At 65.7% G+C, this 17148-nt stretch overlaps 3 protein-coding genes across 7 annotated transcripts; 2 read left to right on the top strand and 1 right to left on the bottom strand.

The window, feature by feature from the left end:
* The first annotated feature begins 6 nt into the window (after positions 1-6).
* Positions 7-4254, top strand: ZNF513 (zinc finger protein 513). 2 transcript variants are annotated; one of them, XM_039710802.1, is made up of 3 exons: positions 7-61; positions 2351-2944; positions 3130-4254. In XM_039710802.1, the coding sequence occupies exons 1-3, from the start codon at positions 22-24 to the stop codon at positions 3879-3881; spliced, it is 1386 nt and encodes a 461-aa protein (XP_039566736.1). In that variant the 5' UTR covers positions 7-21; the 3' UTR covers positions 3882-4254. The 2 variants fall into 2 exon arrangements, with proteins under 2 accessions (XP_039566736.1, XP_039566735.1); XM_039710801.1 differs by having other exon boundaries at positions 22-229.
* A 100-nt stretch (positions 4255-4354) lies between these two features.
* Positions 4355-10576, bottom strand: SNX17 (sorting nexin 17). The gene is made up of 15 exons (XM_039710803.1): positions 10428-10576; positions 8790-8864; positions 8501-8618; positions 8127-8191; positions 7941-8051; positions 7492-7582; positions 7228-7315; positions 6837-6906; positions 6628-6720; positions 6283-6486; positions 5833-5955; positions 5646-5723; positions 5392-5466; positions 5081-5122; positions 4355-4992 (listed from the first exon to the last, which is right to left on the bottom strand). The coding sequence occupies exons 1-15, from the start codon at positions 10488-10490 to the stop codon at positions 4873-4875; spliced, it is 1416 nt and encodes a 471-aa protein (XP_039566737.1). The 5' UTR covers positions 10491-10576; the 3' UTR covers positions 4355-4872.
* Positions 10577-10591: 15 nt separating this feature from the next.
* EIF2B4 (eukaryotic translation initiation factor 2B subunit delta) lies at positions 10592-16050 on the top strand. Of its 4 annotated transcripts, none has more exons than XM_039710800.1 (13): positions 10592-10742; positions 10829-10872; positions 11006-11114; positions 11446-11652; positions 11844-11926; positions 12124-12215; positions 12551-12665; positions 12949-13025; positions 13214-13316; positions 13508-13635; positions 15154-15334; positions 15408-15588; positions 15805-16050. In XM_039710800.1, the coding sequence occupies exons 1-13, from the start codon at positions 10727-10729 to the stop codon at positions 16002-16004; spliced, it is 1536 nt and encodes a 511-aa protein (XP_039566734.1). In that variant the 5' UTR covers positions 10592-10726; the 3' UTR covers positions 16005-16050. The 4 variants fall into 4 exon arrangements, with proteins under 4 accessions (XP_039566734.1, XP_039566733.1, XP_039566732.1 ...); XM_039710799.1 differs by having other exon boundaries at positions 11443-11652; XM_039710798.1 differs by having other exon boundaries at positions 10593-10742; positions 11006-11144.
* Positions 16051-17148: the final 1098 nt, after the last annotated feature.

The following is a 17148-nucleotide window of genomic DNA, read 5'->3' as shown; positions in this document are numbered from 1 at the left end:
CCGGCGCCGGGGCCCGCCACGATGCCCCGGCGGAAGCAGAGCCACCCGCAGCCGGTGAAGGGTGAGTGCGCGGCGGGCCCGGGGGGCGGCGGCCCGGCGGGGACCCGCGGCGCTCGGAGCGCCGCAGCGGACGCCGAAGATGGCACCGAGGAGACGGCAAGAGCGGCGGTGGTGCTGCCCGGGGACCTGCTGCTGGGCCGTGGCCCGGCCTCCGAGAAGGGACCGCCAGGTGCGTGCGGCCCCGCGGGGACGCCGCCCGTCATCCGGCAGGGCCCGCCCCGCCACGGGCCCGCCCGGCGCGGGCTCCGGCCGAGCTTCCTCTCGCGGGGGAGGCCCGGCCCCCGCGGGCCCCGGGGTGGGTTCTGCCCGCCCGGCGTTCGCCCCCGGTACCGATCCCCGAGTGCTCCTTCCCGCCAGGGTCCCGGCCACGACGTGTCCCCGCGGTGGGCTTGGGGCCGCGCCCCGCAGCCAGCCCCGGGCTCCTGTTGCAGCGCTCCGCTCGGCACGGCGGGCGGGACGGAGCGCGCTCGGCCCCGGCACCGGGCCCGCTGCTGCGGGCAGCGCCCGTCCCACCGGGGCTCCCGAGCTTGGCTCGGCCCCGGGGAGCTGCTCACCGGGACTGGCGGGAGGCGCTCCCCCCCCCGGGCACTGAGCAGTGGGAACGGAACGGCAGAGCACGGACTGTCCGGCCCGTGCCTGTCCCCAGGGGCTGTGCCCGGCTCCCGCTCTGGCCCCAGGCTCAGCCCCAGCTGCCTGGCCCATGGGGCTGCTCCGAGGGCTCTGCACGGACTGTCCGGCCCGTGCCTGTCCCCTCGGTGCCCGGCTCCCCTGTGCCCGGCTCCCGCTCTGGCCCCAGGCTCAGCCCCAGCTGCCTGGCCCATGGGGCTGCTCCGAGGGCTCTGCTGCCCTGCCCTGCCTGCCCTAGCAGCCTGCCAGGGCTTTGGGGACAAACTCTGCCAGGAATACCTGTCCTGCCATTCAGCCCCAGCCCGGGAGCAGGACCAGGACCTCAGCCCAGTGAACCAGGCAGGACAGACAGGCTGTGCCATGTGGGCACTGACACGGCCCTTTAGGGGCTCTGGGGATGCTGTGGCACTGCTGGCCCCAGGGACAGGGGGTTCCCTTGGTGTGGGACTGGCCTGAGGGACAGGGGGTTCCCTTGGCATGGGACTGGCCTGAGGGACAGGGGGTTCCCTTGGTGTGGGACTGGCCTGAGGGACAGGGGGTTCCTTTGGCATGGGGCTGGCCTGAGGGACAGGGGGTTCCTTTGGCATGGGGCTGGCCTGAGGGGACAGGGGTTTCCCTTGGCGTGGGAGTGGCCCGAGGGGACAGGGGGTTCCCTTGGTGTGGGACTGGCCTGAGGGACAGGGGGTTCCTTTGGTGTGGGACTGGCCCGAGGGGACAGAGGGTTCCCTTGGCATGGGACTGGCCTGAGGGGACAGGGGGTTCCCTTGGCATGGCTGGGGCTGAGCTGAGGAGAAAGGGGTTCCCTTGGCAGAGGGCTTGAGGCAGGGTCAAGAGTTCCCCTGCAACAGGCAGGCCTTGGCAGGATGCCCTTTTGTGATCTCTGTGTTTCCAGCAGTGCTTGTGGAAGGGGCTGAAGGCTGGAAGGGCTGCCCTGTCCCACAGCATAGGTCAGCCTCAGCAGCTGGACACAGCCCGGCTGGCAAGGGGACAGCCCAGGGTGGTGGGCAGCTGCTGAGCCTGACAGGCCCCAGGGCTGCAGGTCAGGCACAGAGCAGGGCCAGCAGGGCATGGCTCACAGGTCATGGTGAGCTGCCCCTCCAGCCCCGAGCACCAGCTTGGGGGCACTTGTGGAGCACAGGGGCTGCAGTGTCTGTGCCCAGCTGAGAAGTTCCACTTGAGAGCCTGGCACAGCCTTCTCCCTGCTGCCACTGGAGAGTGGCACTGCGTGGGGCAGGGGAATGTTTCCTACAGGGCAGAAGGGGCTGGTGTTGGAGCTCCCTGCTGCCAGCCATGGCAGCGCAACCAGCTGCCAGCCGGGGCTGGGGCAGTGGCACAGTGAGAGGGGCACAGAGCAGCTTTATGGCCACCCCTTTCTCTAGGCTGTGCCCACCACCTCCTACCCACCAGGCCTAGCAGTGTGGGTGGGTGATGGACTCATCCTTCCTGGTGCCAGGGTCTTGCCAGCCATGCAGAAGTGTCAGGGTTTCCCTAGACACCCAGAACAGGCCTCAGCAGGGCGTTGGGGCAGCTGTGGGGCTCCTCACTGCCGTGCAGGGAGCGGTGGGCTCCTGCTGGGTGCCAGGGGTGGGGCTGGGGGCGTAGGCAGAGGGGCAGTGCCCAGGCCCGCCAGGCTGACACGGCCCCATGCCCACGGTGTTCTCAGCAGACACACTGGTGGGGAAGATCGCAATTCCAGCGTACGCCCTGAGCGACGACGACTGCTCCTCTGGGTACCAGCAGCTGAGTGTGGAGAGTGACCCCGAGGAGGGGGGCGAGCCTGGCCCCGCGGCGCTGCCCTGCCGCCAGTGCGGGCTGCAGCTGGCTGCCAGCCTGGGCCAGAGCTGCCTGCAGTGCGCCGGCGCCGAGGGCGGCCGCAGCCAGCGCATCGTCTACTCCTGCCAGCTCTGCCCCTTCGCCTCCCACTACTCCAGCCACCTCAAGCGCCACATGAAGACACACAACGGGGAGAAGCCTTTCGCCTGCCCGCAGTGTGCCTACGCCTCTGCCCAGCTGGTGAACCTGACCCGGCACCTGCGCACGCACACCGGGGAGAAGCCGTACCGCTGCACGTGCTGCAGCTTCGCCTGCAGCAGCCTGGGCAACCTCAAACGCCACGAGCGGGTCCACAGCCAGGACAAGCCCTTCCAGTGTGCTGCCTGCGACTATCGCTGCAACCAGAGCCGCAACCTGAAGCGGCACATGCTCAGCCACCGCCTGCCTGAGGGCGAGGGGCCACACCGGCGGGACAAGGACCCAGGTAAAGGTGGGAGGGCGTGGGGCTGTGGGGAGAGCTGCTGTGGGGGCTTTGGGGCTGGCACAGGGCACGGATCCTGACGTTGACCCCAAGTCATGGTACTGCCAGGCTCACTGTGGCTCGTCACAGAGCCAGTCCTCACTGGCGCTGTGCCACCCAGCTCACAACCCCGTCTCTTTGTCCCGCAGAGCCACTGCTGCCGGAGCTGAGCCTGCACGTGGGCAGCGGCAGCGGCGCCTTCCTGCCCGGCTGCGCGCGGCTGCGGGGCGAGGAGGCGGCCGCGCTGCCCGAGCTGCTCTTCCCCTTCACGTGCCGCATGTGCGGGCTGGTGCTGGACGACGGCTTCGCGCAGGACGAGGGCCTGGCCGAGCAGGTCTGCGGGCGCTGCAGCCTGGCGGTGCTGGGCACCGAGCCGGGTGCCAGCCCCCGGAAGGGCACTGGGGACAAGGGCTTTGCCTGCAGCCTCTGCCCCTTCGTCACCCACTACCCCAACCACTTGGCGCGGCACATGAAGACGCACAGCGGGGAGAAGCCCTTTGCCTGCCCGCTCTGCCCTTACGCCTCCGCCCACCTGGACAACCTGAAGCGGCACCAGCGCGTGCACACAGGCGAGAAGCCCTACAAGTGCCAGCTCTGCGACTATGCCTGCGGCAACCTGGCCAACCTCAAGCGTCACGGGCGCATCCACTCAGGCGACAAGCCCTTCCAGTGCAGCCTCTGCAGCTACAGTTGCAACCAGAGCATGAACCTGAAGCGGCACATGCTGCGGCATACGGGCGAGAAGCCCTTCCAGTGCCGGGACTGCTCCTACACCACTGGTCACTGGGACAACTACAAGCGCCACCAGAAGATCCACGGCCACACAGCCGAGAGCTGGGTGAACCCGCGCAATGCCAAAGCCCTCCTGGCCCCCCCAGCCGTGGGCACGGCCCTGCCCTGAGACAGCACTTAGCCCGGCAGTGGGCCTGGGGTGCCGCGGTGCCTGCCCTCCCTGGGGGAGGGAGGACAGGCGGGCAACTCTCGGGGGCTTAGGGCTGCCTTACACCAGGCTCAGAGGCGCACTGGGGCCTCCAGCAGCCCCGTCCTGCCTGGGCAGGGTGAAGTCACGACCGGCAGCTCTGACCCCTGTCCGTGTGGCAGCACCGCCATGTCCCCAGCCACCCCACCTGCCTGTTTCTGCCTGCCGGAGCCTTCCTCTGCCGGGGTTTGGGGAAAAGGGGGGAGGGGGGAACAGGACTGGTTCCATGGCTGCTGCCGTGCTGGTCGGTGTAATTTATATTGTGTATAAAAGCATTAAACAGTCAGTTTTGTTATCTGCTCTTCACCCTGGGGGCCTTGTTCTGCTACAGAGGAGGGCAGCAGAGGGCTGGCACAGAGACGGGAGGGAGAGCAGCCACCCCCCAACAGACAGCCTGGTACCAATCAGGATCCGTTTTAATCATTGTTGCAGTGTAAACATCAGTTACTGTCCATTAATGCTCTGTCGGGCTGAGCAGCAGGAGATACGTGGTTACAAGCCTAGATTATGCTGGCGTCTATGAGCGGGTTAGAGGGGACTCTGCGCGGAGCCCCCAAGACAGCTTACTGCACTCTGTCTTGGAGCACAAACCTAAATGCTAATTTGGCATTATGGAGCCTGCCTGGCTCTGCCCCCAGGCTGGGCCAGGCCCTGCACTGCAGCTCCAGGGCTCTGCCCAGGCAAACTGTTCAGGTCAAACAAGCCCTCTCCCAGCTGGAGCCAGCAGCGGGAGGAGTTCAGCTGCCCCCGCCCCGAAGGCAATGGCGGGCTGGGGGTGAGCTCCCAGCCCCGGGGAGCAGGGAAAGGTGGATGTAGCAGGTGAGAGGCACGTTGATTGCAACCTGGCTGCAGGTCGTACATTCCTCAGCGAAGGCCCTTTTGCTCAGGCCGGGGCTGTCCTGGGAAGGGGGCACTACAGATCCTCATCGCCAATGCCCTCAAAGGCGTAATTGCCGTGGAAGTCATTAGCACCCACGTCGTTTGCAGAGCTGGAGTGGCTGATCCCACGCAGGCTGACAGAAGTGAGCTTGCTCTGTGGAGAAGGGAGATGTTAGGGAGGACGCCCCCAGCTCCCCTCCCCACTTAGTCTGAGGTCTCTGGTGCACCCACACACAACTCACCGAGAGTTTGGCCATGGGCTCCCAGGAGGCATCGGGTGAGTCCTGTGAGAACAGCACAGTTGGGCAGCACAGGGTCATGGGACACAACACCCACCTCTCCTTCTACCTGCCCCCTCTGTCCCCAGGGCGTCTGGCTCACTGAGTTGGTCCAGGACCTCTTTCCCTTCCCACAGCCCTGCTGCCCTCTGGGCTTGCCCCAGCCCTGCCACGGGGACAGGGGCTCTTCTGGAAGCAGTGAGTTCTGGTACACAGCACGTCAGAGCCTGTGATTGCACGTGTCCCCCCAGCCAGGGCTGCAGGGTCCCACTCACCAGCAGCGGGGGTGACTTCACAGCTTGCTGGCTGTCCGAGCGCCGCAGGGCCCCGTTCACCCGCCGCCGAAACATCTGCACGGAGGAGCTCAGCTTAGCCACAGGGCCCCAGCGCCAGCTCTGGGCTTGTAACTGGCCCTGGGGATGCTGGCCCCATCCTGAGGAGAGCACTCAGGACCCAGTCCAGACCCTGGGAAGTCACAGGGCCAGGCTGGGATCCCACTCCAGAGCCACCATCCAGCCCCAACCCTCACCTTGCGGATGCTGCCTCCAGATTTTTTCACCATCAGCTCATCTACCATGGACTGCAAGCAGATGCTCAGCATGATGGCCTGCAAGGGAGAAGTGTCACAGGGCTCTATGCACCTCACAGCCTTCCCACACCCTATGCAGGGCCAGTCCAGCCCTTCCCCTCACCAGCCCACCACACAGCAGCTCTACCTGTGGGCTGGTGATGGTGACCCACTGCAGCCGGTCCTTGCTCATCAGGTACTCAAAAGCCAACTCCAGCTTCACCTCCGACTTCCCTGGGCTGCTCCCCGAAGGGCCATTGTTCATCGGCACCTGCAAGGACACACACCAAGGCTGGGAGCCTCCAGAGGGGAAGGAGCAGCTCCCCAGACACCAGTGCAGCTCGAGGGCAGCACCAAGCCAAGTGTGGGACACCTGCCCAGTGCCACCAGTCTTCTGCCACTGTCAGGTCCCCTCCAATGTCCTCACACCAATGATCCCCTCAGCCCCAAGGCATGATCCAGACCCTCTCCAGGCCTACTGGGCCAGAAGCTGGCATCAGAGCCAGCACCTTTCCAGGAAGGGGTGCCGGCCCAGCCTGGCACAGCCAGGTCTCTTCAGCCCCCCCAGAGCCCTCCCTGCTCTCCAGGCGTCACTCACCGAGGACGTGACCCGCCAGCACCGCATGCGTGTGACCTTGAAGCTGCCCTCCTTGATCTGCTCGTTCGGCAGCCGCACCTGGAAGTTGAGCTCGTTGTTGCCGGCGCTGACGACGACGTGGCAGCCCTTCTCGGGGAAATCGGTGACACAGGGGTCGAACTTGAGATAGCCGTAGTACTTGAGAGTCTGCGCCAGGCGGATGAACTGCAGGCAAGGCCAGGGGTGCTCAGCACTGCTGCCCACCCGGGCCAGGAACGGGCCACCAACCCGGTACCACGCATCACGTGGAGAGAGGCTGGTGCAGAGCCAGAACTGCCCCAGCCGTGGCACTGTGCCCTGTCCTACCTCCTTCTTGGAGACCTTTTCTTGCAGGGACTTCAGCTGCCGGTGCTGTTCCTTGTTGACAAGGATCCATCCATGTTCAATGTCTGACACCGTCTACAAGCAGCAGAGGTTGGTGAGCGCCTGGGACCGGAGCCCCCCAAGCCCCTGCACGGCTGTGGCCAAGGGGTGCAGTGTCTCTCCTCACCTGGCTGTGCCACACCAGCCCTCACCTGTGCATACAGCAAGTTCAACCCCACACGATGCTCCATCACATCGTCGTCATAGGCCGAGTCCCAGTAGCTGGAAGGGAACACACGGGTTAGCCTGCTCCCCACCTCCTGACAGCAGTGAAGAGAAAATCACCCTCCTGTGGGCTGGCCAGCTCCCCCCTAACCATCAGTCACTGTTCCCTGCTCCCCATCTAAACCATCTGCCATGAGAAGGCAGAAATGAGCTGAGCAGGGCAGGGCAGCCCATGCTCCAGTGTCATGGTCAGGGATGCTCGGGTGTGTTCCTGGGGGATCAAAGCATCTGCGGGCAGCAATGGCAGGAGGGCAGGGTCCCCCTGTGGAACCAGGAGCCCTGGGCACCACCCCACTGCTGCCCCACAGCCCCGCTCACCTCTTGCGCAGGATGATCTGGAACTCGGGGTTGTGCAGGCTGGTGACTGACACGTAGGGCAGCTCAAACTCCTGCAGCTTCCTCACAACTGCGGGGAAACACCGGCTCAGCAGCAGCTCTGGGCAGCAGGAGCCCCATGGCCCCCAACACCAGGGTGCCCCGAGGGAAACAGCTGGGCCCCCCACCCAAGGTGGGGTCCAAGCACACAGCCCTCACTCCAGGCAGGGGGCAGAACAGATTCCCACCACAGTGGGCTCTACTCACAGGAGAAAGCTCCATCCTTGGTCTCTCTCACTAGAAAGAGGCTGAAGTAGCCAACCAGGTCATCTGGCAGATCCAGCTTGGAGGCCACAGCCTGGGAGGAAGAGCAGGATAGTCCCGATATTGTCCCAACATTGTGACAAGACCCAGCCCATGTGCATTCTGGGGCCTCCCAACAGAAGGAAGGCAGCACCCCTGCTGCCCTGTGACCAGGCCTGGGCTCCTTGCAACCAGGAAACAGCTAGGGGACCCCAAACATCAATGTGGACCCAGACACACCCTGCAGCACACCCATTTCAGCTCCCAGCTTTCAGCCCCACCAAGTCAACCCTGCTCCAGGCAGATGGCAGGGGAGGGCGGGGGGCTACCAGGCTGAGAGAGCCCCACAGACGTGGGAAACCCCAGAAGGCAGCAGGAGGGGCTGGTCCCACCCAGCACGAGAGCTCTGGCACCTCCAGGACATCCTCGGTCTGGTCCGACGTAAGGATGGTGACCTTGACCTTCTGCCCGTTAGAGAGCAGCACTTCCAGCACCACCTCCTCCGTGGGGATCTGCTGCGTCTCCTGCAGACACAAACAGCACTGGCACCCAGCCCCTCAGCAGAGTGGGCCCAGACCCGCCACAGCTGAGCCCCTCACCTGCTGGGCCCTGCGCAGGAAGCTGTTGAAGGTCTCGCTGCCGCCCAGCGTCGGGTCCTGCCGCACTGCGGGAAGGGGCACGAGCACTCAGGCGTCCCTGGGGAAGGGGCAGGGACCCACACCGGTGCCTGGCCCTTCTGCAGCCCCCAGCCCGCCCTCAGACTGCGTGCTGGGCCAGCCAGGGAGCCCCTGCACAGCCCCACTCTGCCAGTGCAGGGCAGGGGCTGGGGCAGGAGCTGGCACCCGGGGGACAAGCCCATCACACCAGTGCTGCACTGGGAGGTGCAGGATGCAGCCAGGGGATGAATGGAGCAGGGCAGGAGGAAGCCAAGGGCCGTGCCCTGCACAAGCGGGCCGGGGCAGGCCCAGCTTACCAGCCTGCATGTACTTCTCCAGCTGCTCCCGGCGCTGCTCTACCTCTGCTGGGGTGAGCGTGAAGATCTTCTTTGGGGGAAAGGCTGGGACCACGTTGGCTCCATACTCCTTCCTTAACTAGGACAGGAACAGAGTGCTGCAGGAGCCTCCCCAGAGACGGTGGCTGCCCTGATCCCCCACCCTCGCTGATCCCCAGCAAGGGGAGCAGAGCTTCCAGCATGCCTCATCCACGTGGGAGCCCCGATGGAGTGTGACAGAGCAGGAGTGGGCGCCCCGCTGTCCCCCTACCTGCTCGTGCAGGCCCAGGAGCTGGCTGTAGCGCACCCGGCAGTGCAGCACCCCGTTCACGTGGATGTTGTAGGCCTGCAGGGAGAGAGGCTGCTCAGAGCCAGCACCTGCCAGGTGCAGGAACCCCAGGGCCTGCCCAGCATGCACCCAGGAAAAGGCAATATTCCTGAGGACCCAGCCACGGGCAGACGGGCAGAATGGTTCAGGGAGTATGAGCACATCCAAGAGATGTGCCTGCTGACAGCAGGAAGGTCTAACCCTGTCTGCCCAGCCGTGGGGAGCACAGAGCCACGCTGCAGCCCCGCAGACACGCGTGTCCCCGTGCCACCAGACAAGGACAGCCCTCCCTGCTCCCAGGGCTTCACAAGGAGCAGGTCCCTGGCCGAGCCCCTCTGCTCTGGCCCAGCTCCTGCTGATCCACAGGCAGGGCAGAGCTGTGACTGCAGAGCACACAGGGAACACCATGGTCCAGCTCCCCACAGGGCACCACAGGCAGAGTCCTTGCAAGGGACAGCACTGTCCTCCCAAGTCCTGCCACCCCCACAGCACAGTTTGGGAGGGCGAGAGGATGGGCATGAGCCTCCAGCCAGCCCCGGCAGCCCGGCCTCCCACGGGTGCTCCTGAGCGCTGGGACTGCCCAGGGCCCAGCACAGGTCCCAGCCCAGCCCAGCCGGCACCTCCCCACCCCAAGGCACCAGCCCAGTGCCTCAGGGCTGCTGCGGGGGAACCACGAGGGACAGTGGCACAGGCAGCACCCACACCTGCCCAAATCAGGGCTCTCCTTCAGCTCACAGCTCCTGCCCACACCCGGGCTGCCCAAGGGCTGCCCCCAAGGTCTCCCCCAGGCCTGAGGAGCCTCCGCAGCAGCGGAGGGCAAAGGGCAGGGGGGTCACAAGGACGAAATGCCTCGAGGGCTGCCTGCTCCTGTGGCTCTTGAGCAACCGCAGCTCCTGCGGATCGCCAGGTCTCTCCATCACCGCTCACCACCGCGACCGTGCCCCACCTCGGGGTCCCGGGGATCCCCCGGAGAGGGATTTCGGCACGGGGGGCAACCATGGGTTTTGCTGCCCACGAGAGCAGCGGTCCGGACCCCCGGCCAGCCTGGGGGCTCTGCCGGCCCCGGGAGCGGGTCCGGGCACTCGAGAGCCGCCGCCACCCGGCGGCAGCGTCCCCCGCTCCTCTCCGGAGGCGCTCACGGCGCAGGGACCAAAACAGGAAGCCGGGACAAACGGACGGACGGGCGGGCCAGGATGAGCCGGAGCAGGGATGAGACCGGACGGGGCCGCGGCGGGCTGCCCGCCCCCGCCCGCGGCGCCGGGGCAGGGCAAGGTCCGGGCACCCCGGGCTGCTCCTCCCGCGCCCGATCCGGAGGCGCGGGGGCGGCGGGGCCCGATCCCTGCTCGGCCCTGGCACGGCGGGCCGGGACCTGCCCGCCTCGCCCGGCCCCGGTCCCGGTCCCGGTCCCGGTCCCGGTCCCGGTCCCGGTCCTGATCCCGACCCGCCACCGCGCCGGGGCTGCGGACCCGCACGGCCCCACCGGGGCCGCACCGCACCCGGGCCGAGGAGCCGCGCCACCCACTCGGCTCCGCGGGGCGGCTCCGTTCTGCGGGACAGCTCCGCTCCCTCGGCCCCGCTCACCACGTAGGCGGGGGCGCCGCCGTCCCCGGCGCGGGTCTCGGTCTCGGGAATGGAGAAGTGCATGGCCGGGCCGAGCGCGCCCCCGCTACCCGCCTCCCGCCGCCGCCATCTCGGGCCAGCACTCCCCGCGATGGCGCGGCCGGCAGCACACCGGGGCCGGGGGCGGGGCCCGGGAGCACCCCCGGGAACGGACCGGCCCCGCACCGGGGTGACGTCATCGCGTCACGGCGAGGAGCGGCCGCCCGCGGGTGGCGAGGAGCCGCCGGCCGGCAGGGGGCGCTGAGCGCGGCGCGCGGGCCATGGCGGAGCGGGAGGGTGAGTGCGGCCGGGACCGGCACCGGGACACGGCACCGGGACACGGGGACCCGGCCGCGCTCACCCTCCCGCTCCCGTCATTCTAGGTGGGAACCCCGAGGGAGCTGCGCCAGTGCCGGCGGGACCGCAGGTGAGCGGGGCCGGGGCCGGTGTGAGGCCGGGGCCGGGAGCGGGGCCGGGGCCGGTGTGAGGCCGGGGCCGGGGCCGGTGTGAGGCCGGCGCGGGGAGCGGGGTCCGCGCCGCCTGACGCTGTGTGCTCACAGGCCCCGGAGCTCTCCCGGGAGGAGAAGCTGCAGCTGCGGAAGGAGAAGAAGCAGCAGAAGAAGAAGAAGAGGAGCGAGAAGGGGCCGTCGGGCGAGCCCGCGGAGCTGGGTGCGCCCCCCGAGGCGGGGCAGCCGCGCGGTGAGCGCCGCGTCCCGCAGAGCCCCGAGCGGCAGCGCCGGGCCGGGCCCGCGGGTGTGCCGGGCCGGCAGCGCCCGGAGCCCGCCGTGTCTTCCAGCGGGACCCCTGGGTGTGGCCCCACGCCGTGCCCCGGCCCGGGCCCTCGGACAGCCGCGCTGGGGGGCTGCAGTGCGCGGGGCTGCCCCGGCGTGCCGTGTCGGCTGCGCGGTGCCGAGGGGGCTCTCCTGCCGCGGGCTGCCCCTCGCACTGGGCTGCATCTCCCGGCGACACTGGGCACAGACTCCCCTTCTCCCCACAGCAGCTGCTCAGCCCACGGCCCCCCCTGCCTCGGCTGATGGCCCCGGTGACGGCGAGAAACCCGCGGCGGGCAAGAGCAAAGCGGAGCTGCGAGCGGAGCGCCGGGCTAAGCAGGAGGCTGAGCGGGCCCAGAAGCAGGCCAGGAAGGCAGAGCTGAGCCAGGCAGCCACGACGGCCAAGCCCCGGCAGAGCCCCACCGAGCCCCAGTCCAGTAAGGCTGTCAGCACCACGGGGTGCAGAGGGTGGTGAGCAGCATGGGAGGGTCTGGTGTGGGCACAGGTGGAGAATGCCCATGTGATCCATCCGTGCTCTGGGTTCTGCCTGTCCCTGGGTGCTGCCCTGCCTTCCCTGAATTTGGGGGTGCACCAAAGCAGCTTGGCCTCATCCCAGCTGTCCTTGCAGTGGTGAAGCGGCTGCCCGAGCATGTGCAGGTGGATGACCCTGCTGCCCAGAGGAAACTGGCCAAGAAGCTGGAGAGGCAGCAGGTAGGAGGAGGTCTGGGTGACAGGCTGCACACCTGGGGCAGCTGTGCTGCAGAGGGCCTGGGGGGGCACATGGTGGGACCAGAGCCTGCTCTCTGAAGAGCAGAGGGGAACTGCGTGCCCTGAGCAAGTGCTGGGTGTGACTGGTGGCCCTGGAATGAGCAGAGCTCTGGGTGAGCCATCACAACACTTGGCTGCAGGTACCTCTGAGGCAGGACTACGGCACCAAGGTCAACCTGTTCTCCCACCTCCACCAGTACAGCCGGAAGAAGCCACTGACGCAGCAGATGAGGTACAGAGCCTCCCCAGCCCAAGGCCTGGGCTGGCCTGGCTGCAGAATGGCTCTGGAGGAGGGGTGTCATAGTCCTGTATGTGGGATACACCTGATGGAGTGGTGGGGGACGTTTTGCTTGCTTTGGGGAGTGGCAGTAGGGGCAGCCCAATATCTTTCCTATGGGGAGAGTGCAGGGCCACAGGAGAAGGGGCTGTGGGGTGAGCCTGGCTCCTCAGGTTTCTGCCAGCCCCCTTCCTGGGCCGTCCCTTGGGTTGCTGGGCTGGGGCTCATGAATGGGTTGAGTGTTTTGGGCTGCAGAGGTGCTGACAGCCCCCTCCCACTGGTCCCTGCAGCATCCCCTCCACAGTGATCCACCCGGCAGTGGTGCGCCTCGGCCTGCAGTACTCCCAGGGCATCATCAACGGCTCCAACGCCCGCTGCATCGCGCTGCTCGAAGTCTTCAAACAGGTACCTGAGCAGCTGCCTGGCAGCAGGGACTCTGTGCTGCCTGCAGGGGTGTGTTCCTGTGCCCTGACTGCTGGGGCTCTATCTGTGCTCAGTCATCCTCAGCCTCTTCCTTTGGCTCGTGCCACAGCAGGGTCCTTTCGTAGCACTCTCCCTGCTGTTTTGAGTCCCTGGAGCACCCTTTGCCCCTCCAGGCAGCGTGTCAGGCTGTGCAGGACGTGTGTGCCCCACTGCAGCCCATCAGGCGGGGTGCCCTGAGATCATACTCCCTTTCTCCTTGTCTCAGCTGATCCGGGATTACTCCACTCCCCCCAATGAGGAGCTCTCACGGGACTTGGTGGCCAAGCTGAAGCCACACATCAGGTGAGGGCTCCCAGTGCCAGAGCAGAGGGACCAAAGCTCCACAGAGTGTGGTCCATTGTTCACATCTCTGGGTTGGTGTCCACCCAAACTCTGGCTGACTTTCCTAGGCTTCTGCCTTCCTGCCCACCCTCCCTCTCCCTGTCTTGGCCCTCCAGGCTGCTTTGGAGCTAAGCCCATTTGTTCCACAGTTTCCTGAACCAGTGCCGGCCTCTCTCAGCCAGCATGGGCAATGCCATCAAGTTCCTCAAGAAGGAGATTTCATGCCTGCCAGACACCCTCAGAGAGGATGAGGTGAGTGGCCTTGCTCAGTGGCAGGCTCCAGGCCCTGGGTGAAGGAGCTGAGCAGGGATGGGATGCAGACACAGAACAGTGCTGCAGTGGAACTGAAAGCTGGTTACTGGGGGGAAGAGCCTGATCCCCACTTGGCTCAAACCCGGGAGCTGCTGAGAGCAAGAATGTCTGTATGTGATATCTCTCCCTAGGCAAAGGAGAAGCTCCAGGACGTGATCGACAAATACCTGCGAGAGAAGATTGTCCTGGCAGCTGAGGCCATCTCAAGGTCTGCCTTTGAGAAGATCAATGACCACGACGTGATACTGGTGTATGGATGGTGAGCACAGAGCACAGGCAGCTGATCCAGCGGGTAGGAGAGGGGATGGAACAGCATGGGAGGTGAGGCTGTGATGGTCCTGCACAGGGCTCAGCACTGTCCTACCTGGTACGAAGTTGGATTCCAAGAGCCCCAGAGCCACAGCTCCCTCCACCCAGGGCCCTTACAGAACAGCCAGGGTTGTTCACTGGGTTTTAAACAAACTGCAACAAAATCAAATGTCAGGAAGCAAAAAGAGGGACCAAAGCTCCACAGAGTGTGGTCCATTGTTTACATCTCTGGGCTGGTGTCCACCCAAACTCTGGTTGACTTTCCTAGGCTTCTGCCTTCCTGCCCACCCTCCCTCTCCCTGTGCTGGCCCTCCAGGCTGCTTTGGAGCTAAGCCCATTTGTTCCACAGTTTCCTGAACCAGTGCCGGCCTCTCTCAGCCAGCATGGGCAATGCCATCAAGTTCCTCAAGAAGGAGATTTCATGCCTGCCAGACACCCTCAGAGAGGATGAGGTGAGTGGCCTTGCTCAGTGGCAGGCTCCAGGCCCTGGGTGAAGGAGCTGAGCAGGGATGGGATGCAGACACAGAACAGTGCTGCAGTGGAACTGAAAGCTGGTTACTGGGGGGAAGAGCCTGATCCCCACTGGCTCAAACCCGGGAGCTGCTGAGAGCAAGAATGTCTGTATGTGATATCTCTCCCTAGGCAAAGGAGAAGCTCCAGGACGTGATCGACAAATACCTGCGAGAGAAGATTGTCCTGGCAGCTGAGGCCATCTCAAGGTCTGCCTTTGAGAAGATCAATGACCACGACGTGATACTGGTGTATGGATGGTGAGCACAGAGCACAGGCAGCTGATCCAGCGGGTAGGAGAGGGGATGGAACAGCATGGGAGGTGAGGCTGTGATGGTCCTGCACAGGGCTCAGCACTGTCCTACCTGGTACGAAGTTGGATTCCAAGAGCCCCAGAGCCACAGCTCCCTCCACCCAGGGCCCTTACAGAACAGCCAGGGTTGTTCACTGGGTTTTAAACAAAGTGCAACAAAGTCAAATGTCGGGAAGCAAATATATGGAAGTTTGCATCCCAGGAAGTAGAGGTGGGGAAAAGAACCAGAGATTGCTGCAGCAAGAGTCCAGGTGTGCTATGTATGCTGGGCACAGCAAGGAGCAGGGGCAGGAGGCCAATGCAGGACGGGAGTGTTGTGAGAGGGAAGCTGGGAGAGAGTGTGGAACGGCAGAGTCCCTTGTGCTGGTCACACACAGGGAGGCTGTTATGCAAAGGCCTTTTTTGCCTCTTTACCTTGGACTTCACTAGCAGCAATTCAGGCTGCAACAGGTCAGTGCTGCTTCCAGGGAGGGCTGAGACATCACCTTTCCCAGGGTGCTTCCTTGTGCAAGGACAGGGAGACGTGCCCTGGGAGCCCTCGTGCAGGAGGGTTCTGGAAGGGCAGCGCTCACAAGGGTAAGGGCGGTATGGTGGCCGGGGGGAGCCTGCTGTGGCGGGAGGCAGCTCCTGACGGGCGCCCCGCAGCTCCTCCCTGGTGAACCGGACGCTGTGCGACGCCCACGCCAAGCAGGGGCGCGCCTTCCGCGTGATCGTGGTGGACAGCCGGCCGCGCCTGGAGGGCCGCCAGACGCTGCGCCGCCTGGTCCGCCGCGGCATCCACTGCACCTACGTCATGATCAACGCCATCTCCTACGTGCTGCCCGAGGTGAGGCCCTGCCGCGGCCCGGGGAGGCGGCGCTGCCACCGACGCTGCTGACAGAGCCTGTGCCTCCCGACAGGTGTCCAAAGTGCTGCTGGGAGCCCACGCGCTGCTGGCCAACGGCTCTGTCATGTCCCGCGTGGGCACCTCGCAGATCGCGCTGGTCTCCAAGGCCTACAACGTGCCCGTCCTGGTCTGCTGCGAGACCTACAAGTTCTGCGAGCGGGTGCAGACAGATTCTTTTGTCTCCAACGAGCTGGGTACGGCTTCTGTGCCTTTCCTCCCCCCTGGGACCTTCTCTCCCAGTCCCTGCTGTGGACCATGACAGTGCTCGGCCCTGCCATCCCTCTTCCTGGGCAAGGGGTCACTTGCAGGCAGGGGCACGTGGCAGGCAGTGGTGGTGTGTGCTGCTCCAGGGGCAGGATGGAGAGGTGCTGTCCCTCCCCTGGTCCTGATTGCTTCTCCACTCTCTGCAGATGACCCTGATGACCTGATCGTGCTCCGGAAGGGCCAGGCCCAGCTTGGGGGCTGGGCAGAGAACAAGTCCCTACGCCTTCTTAACCTGGTCTACGACGTGACGCCCCCAGACCTGGTGGATTTGGTCATCACAGACTTGGGCATGATCCCCTGCACCTCAGTGCCTGTGGTCCTGCGCGTTAAGAATGTGGATCAGTAGTCAGAGCAGCTGCATGGACACTAATAAACCAGGCCCCAGTACCCTGTGTGTGCCATCTGTGGTGTGGCAGAGCCCTGGCACTTGTGTCATCCATGTCACCACTGGCACAGCTCTGCACCTTCCTTGGGGCCTCTCCTCCCACTCCATGCTGCAGCACAGACGGGTCTTCCGCGTCCCTAGGCCCCTCCTCTGGGGGAACGATGACAGTGTGGTGATGGCCGCTGGCTTGCCCTCCTCGGCGAGTCGGTGGCACTCGGGCTGTGCTTCTGGCAGACCCCCGAGCCGGGCTGGTGGGGGAGAGCGCGGGTCGCTCTGGCCCTGGCCGCTTTCCCCGGGGCCTGGCCGGTCGGCGGGTGGTGCGGGGGCGGGGAAGCGCGACCGGCGGTGCCCCACGGCCCGACCGGCACCGGCACCGGGACCGCGGGGGCGGGGCCATGTAAATAGCACCGCTGTTCTGGCGGGGGCGGGGCGTGTCTATGCAAATTATCCCCGCCGCGCGGCATGACGGGACGCAGCCCGCGCGGAGACCTCGCGTGTGCGGGCCCGGCCGTGCGGGAGCTGCGGGCTCACAGCGCAGGGATGGAACTGCAGGTCCTGCTCTCCGGGAGTGCTGGCCCGTGCGGCATCAGCCTGTGCAGCGTGACTGCATACCTTTGGTAGGGAGAGCATGTTCACATTCTCCCTGATTTCGTTGTTTGGAGGGAGAGTAATCAGGGTGTTAACTACAGGTAGCGTGCACACGTTGTTTGTTGGTATTCCCAGTTGTTTCAGCATGGTTTCGGACGCAGCAGCAGTGTTGCAAGCCCGACTCCACGGGGCCTCAGCGCCCGGTCCCTGCCCCATCTCCATCTCTGCAGAAGCGGCCCAGCTTTGCCTTCCCTGCCCCATCTCCATCTCTGCAGAAGCGGCCCAGCTTTGCCTTCCCTGCCCCATCTCCATCTCTGCAGAAGCGGCCCAGCTTTGCCTTCCCTGCCCCATCTCCATCTGTGCAGAAGGGCCCAGCCTTGCCTTCCCTGCCCCATCTCTGTGCAGAAGCAGCCCAGCCTCGCCTCTCCAGGCTCCGGCCCGTGGGTCCGGAAGCGCCTCCAGCCCCACTGTGTGCTCGGTGGGATGGCAAGGCTAGGGTTAGCGTCCCGGCCAGCCC

Source organism: Passer montanus, unplaced genomic scaffold (assembly GCF_014805655.1).
Source record: "Passer montanus isolate IOZ18808 unplaced genomic scaffold, ASM1480565v1 scaffold232, whole genome shotgun sequence".
NCBI classification, from domain to species: domain Eukaryota; kingdom Metazoa; phylum Chordata; class Aves; order Passeriformes; family Passeridae; genus Passer; species Passer montanus.
Note: the sequence above shows the minus strand (reverse complement) of the source record. Positions and strands in the feature narration are given on the sequence as shown.

Bases quoted from the DNA above. Each gene is read 5' to 3' on its own strand.
- ZNF513 (XM_039710801.1), top strand. From the start codon at position 22: ATGCCCCGGCGGAAGCAGAGCCACCCGCAGCCGGTGAAGGGTGAGTGC. The intron at 230-2,350 runs GTGCGTGCGGCC...CGGTGTTCTCAG, and splicing joins CTCCGAGAAGGGACCGCCAG to CAGACACACTGGTGGGGAAG. The intron at 2,945-3,129 runs GTAAAGGTGGGA...TTTGTCCCGCAG, and splicing joins CCGGCGGGACAAGGACCCAG to AGCCACTGCTGCCGGAGCTG.
- SNX17 (XM_039710803.1), bottom strand. From the start codon at position 10,490: ATGCACTTCTCCATTCCCGAGACCGAGACCCGCGCCGGGGACGGCGGC. The intron at 8,052-8,126 runs GTGAGGGGCTCA...TTGTGTCTGCAG, and splicing joins TCCTGCGCAGGGCCCAGCAG to GAGACGCAGCAGATCCCCAC. The intron at 7,583-7,940 runs GTGCCAGAGCTC...TCTTCCTCCCAG, and splicing joins AGACCGAGGATGTCCTGGAG to GCTGTGGCCTCCAAGCTGGA.
- EIF2B4 (XM_039710797.1), top strand. The intron at 12,216-12,550 runs GTACAGAGCCTC...TGGTCCCTGCAG, and splicing joins CCACTGACGCAGCAGATGAG to CATCCCCTCCACAGTGATCC. The intron at 13,026-13,213 runs GTGAGGGCTCCC...TTTGTTCCACAG, and splicing joins AAGCTGAAGCCACACATCAG to TTTCCTGAACCAGTGCCGGC.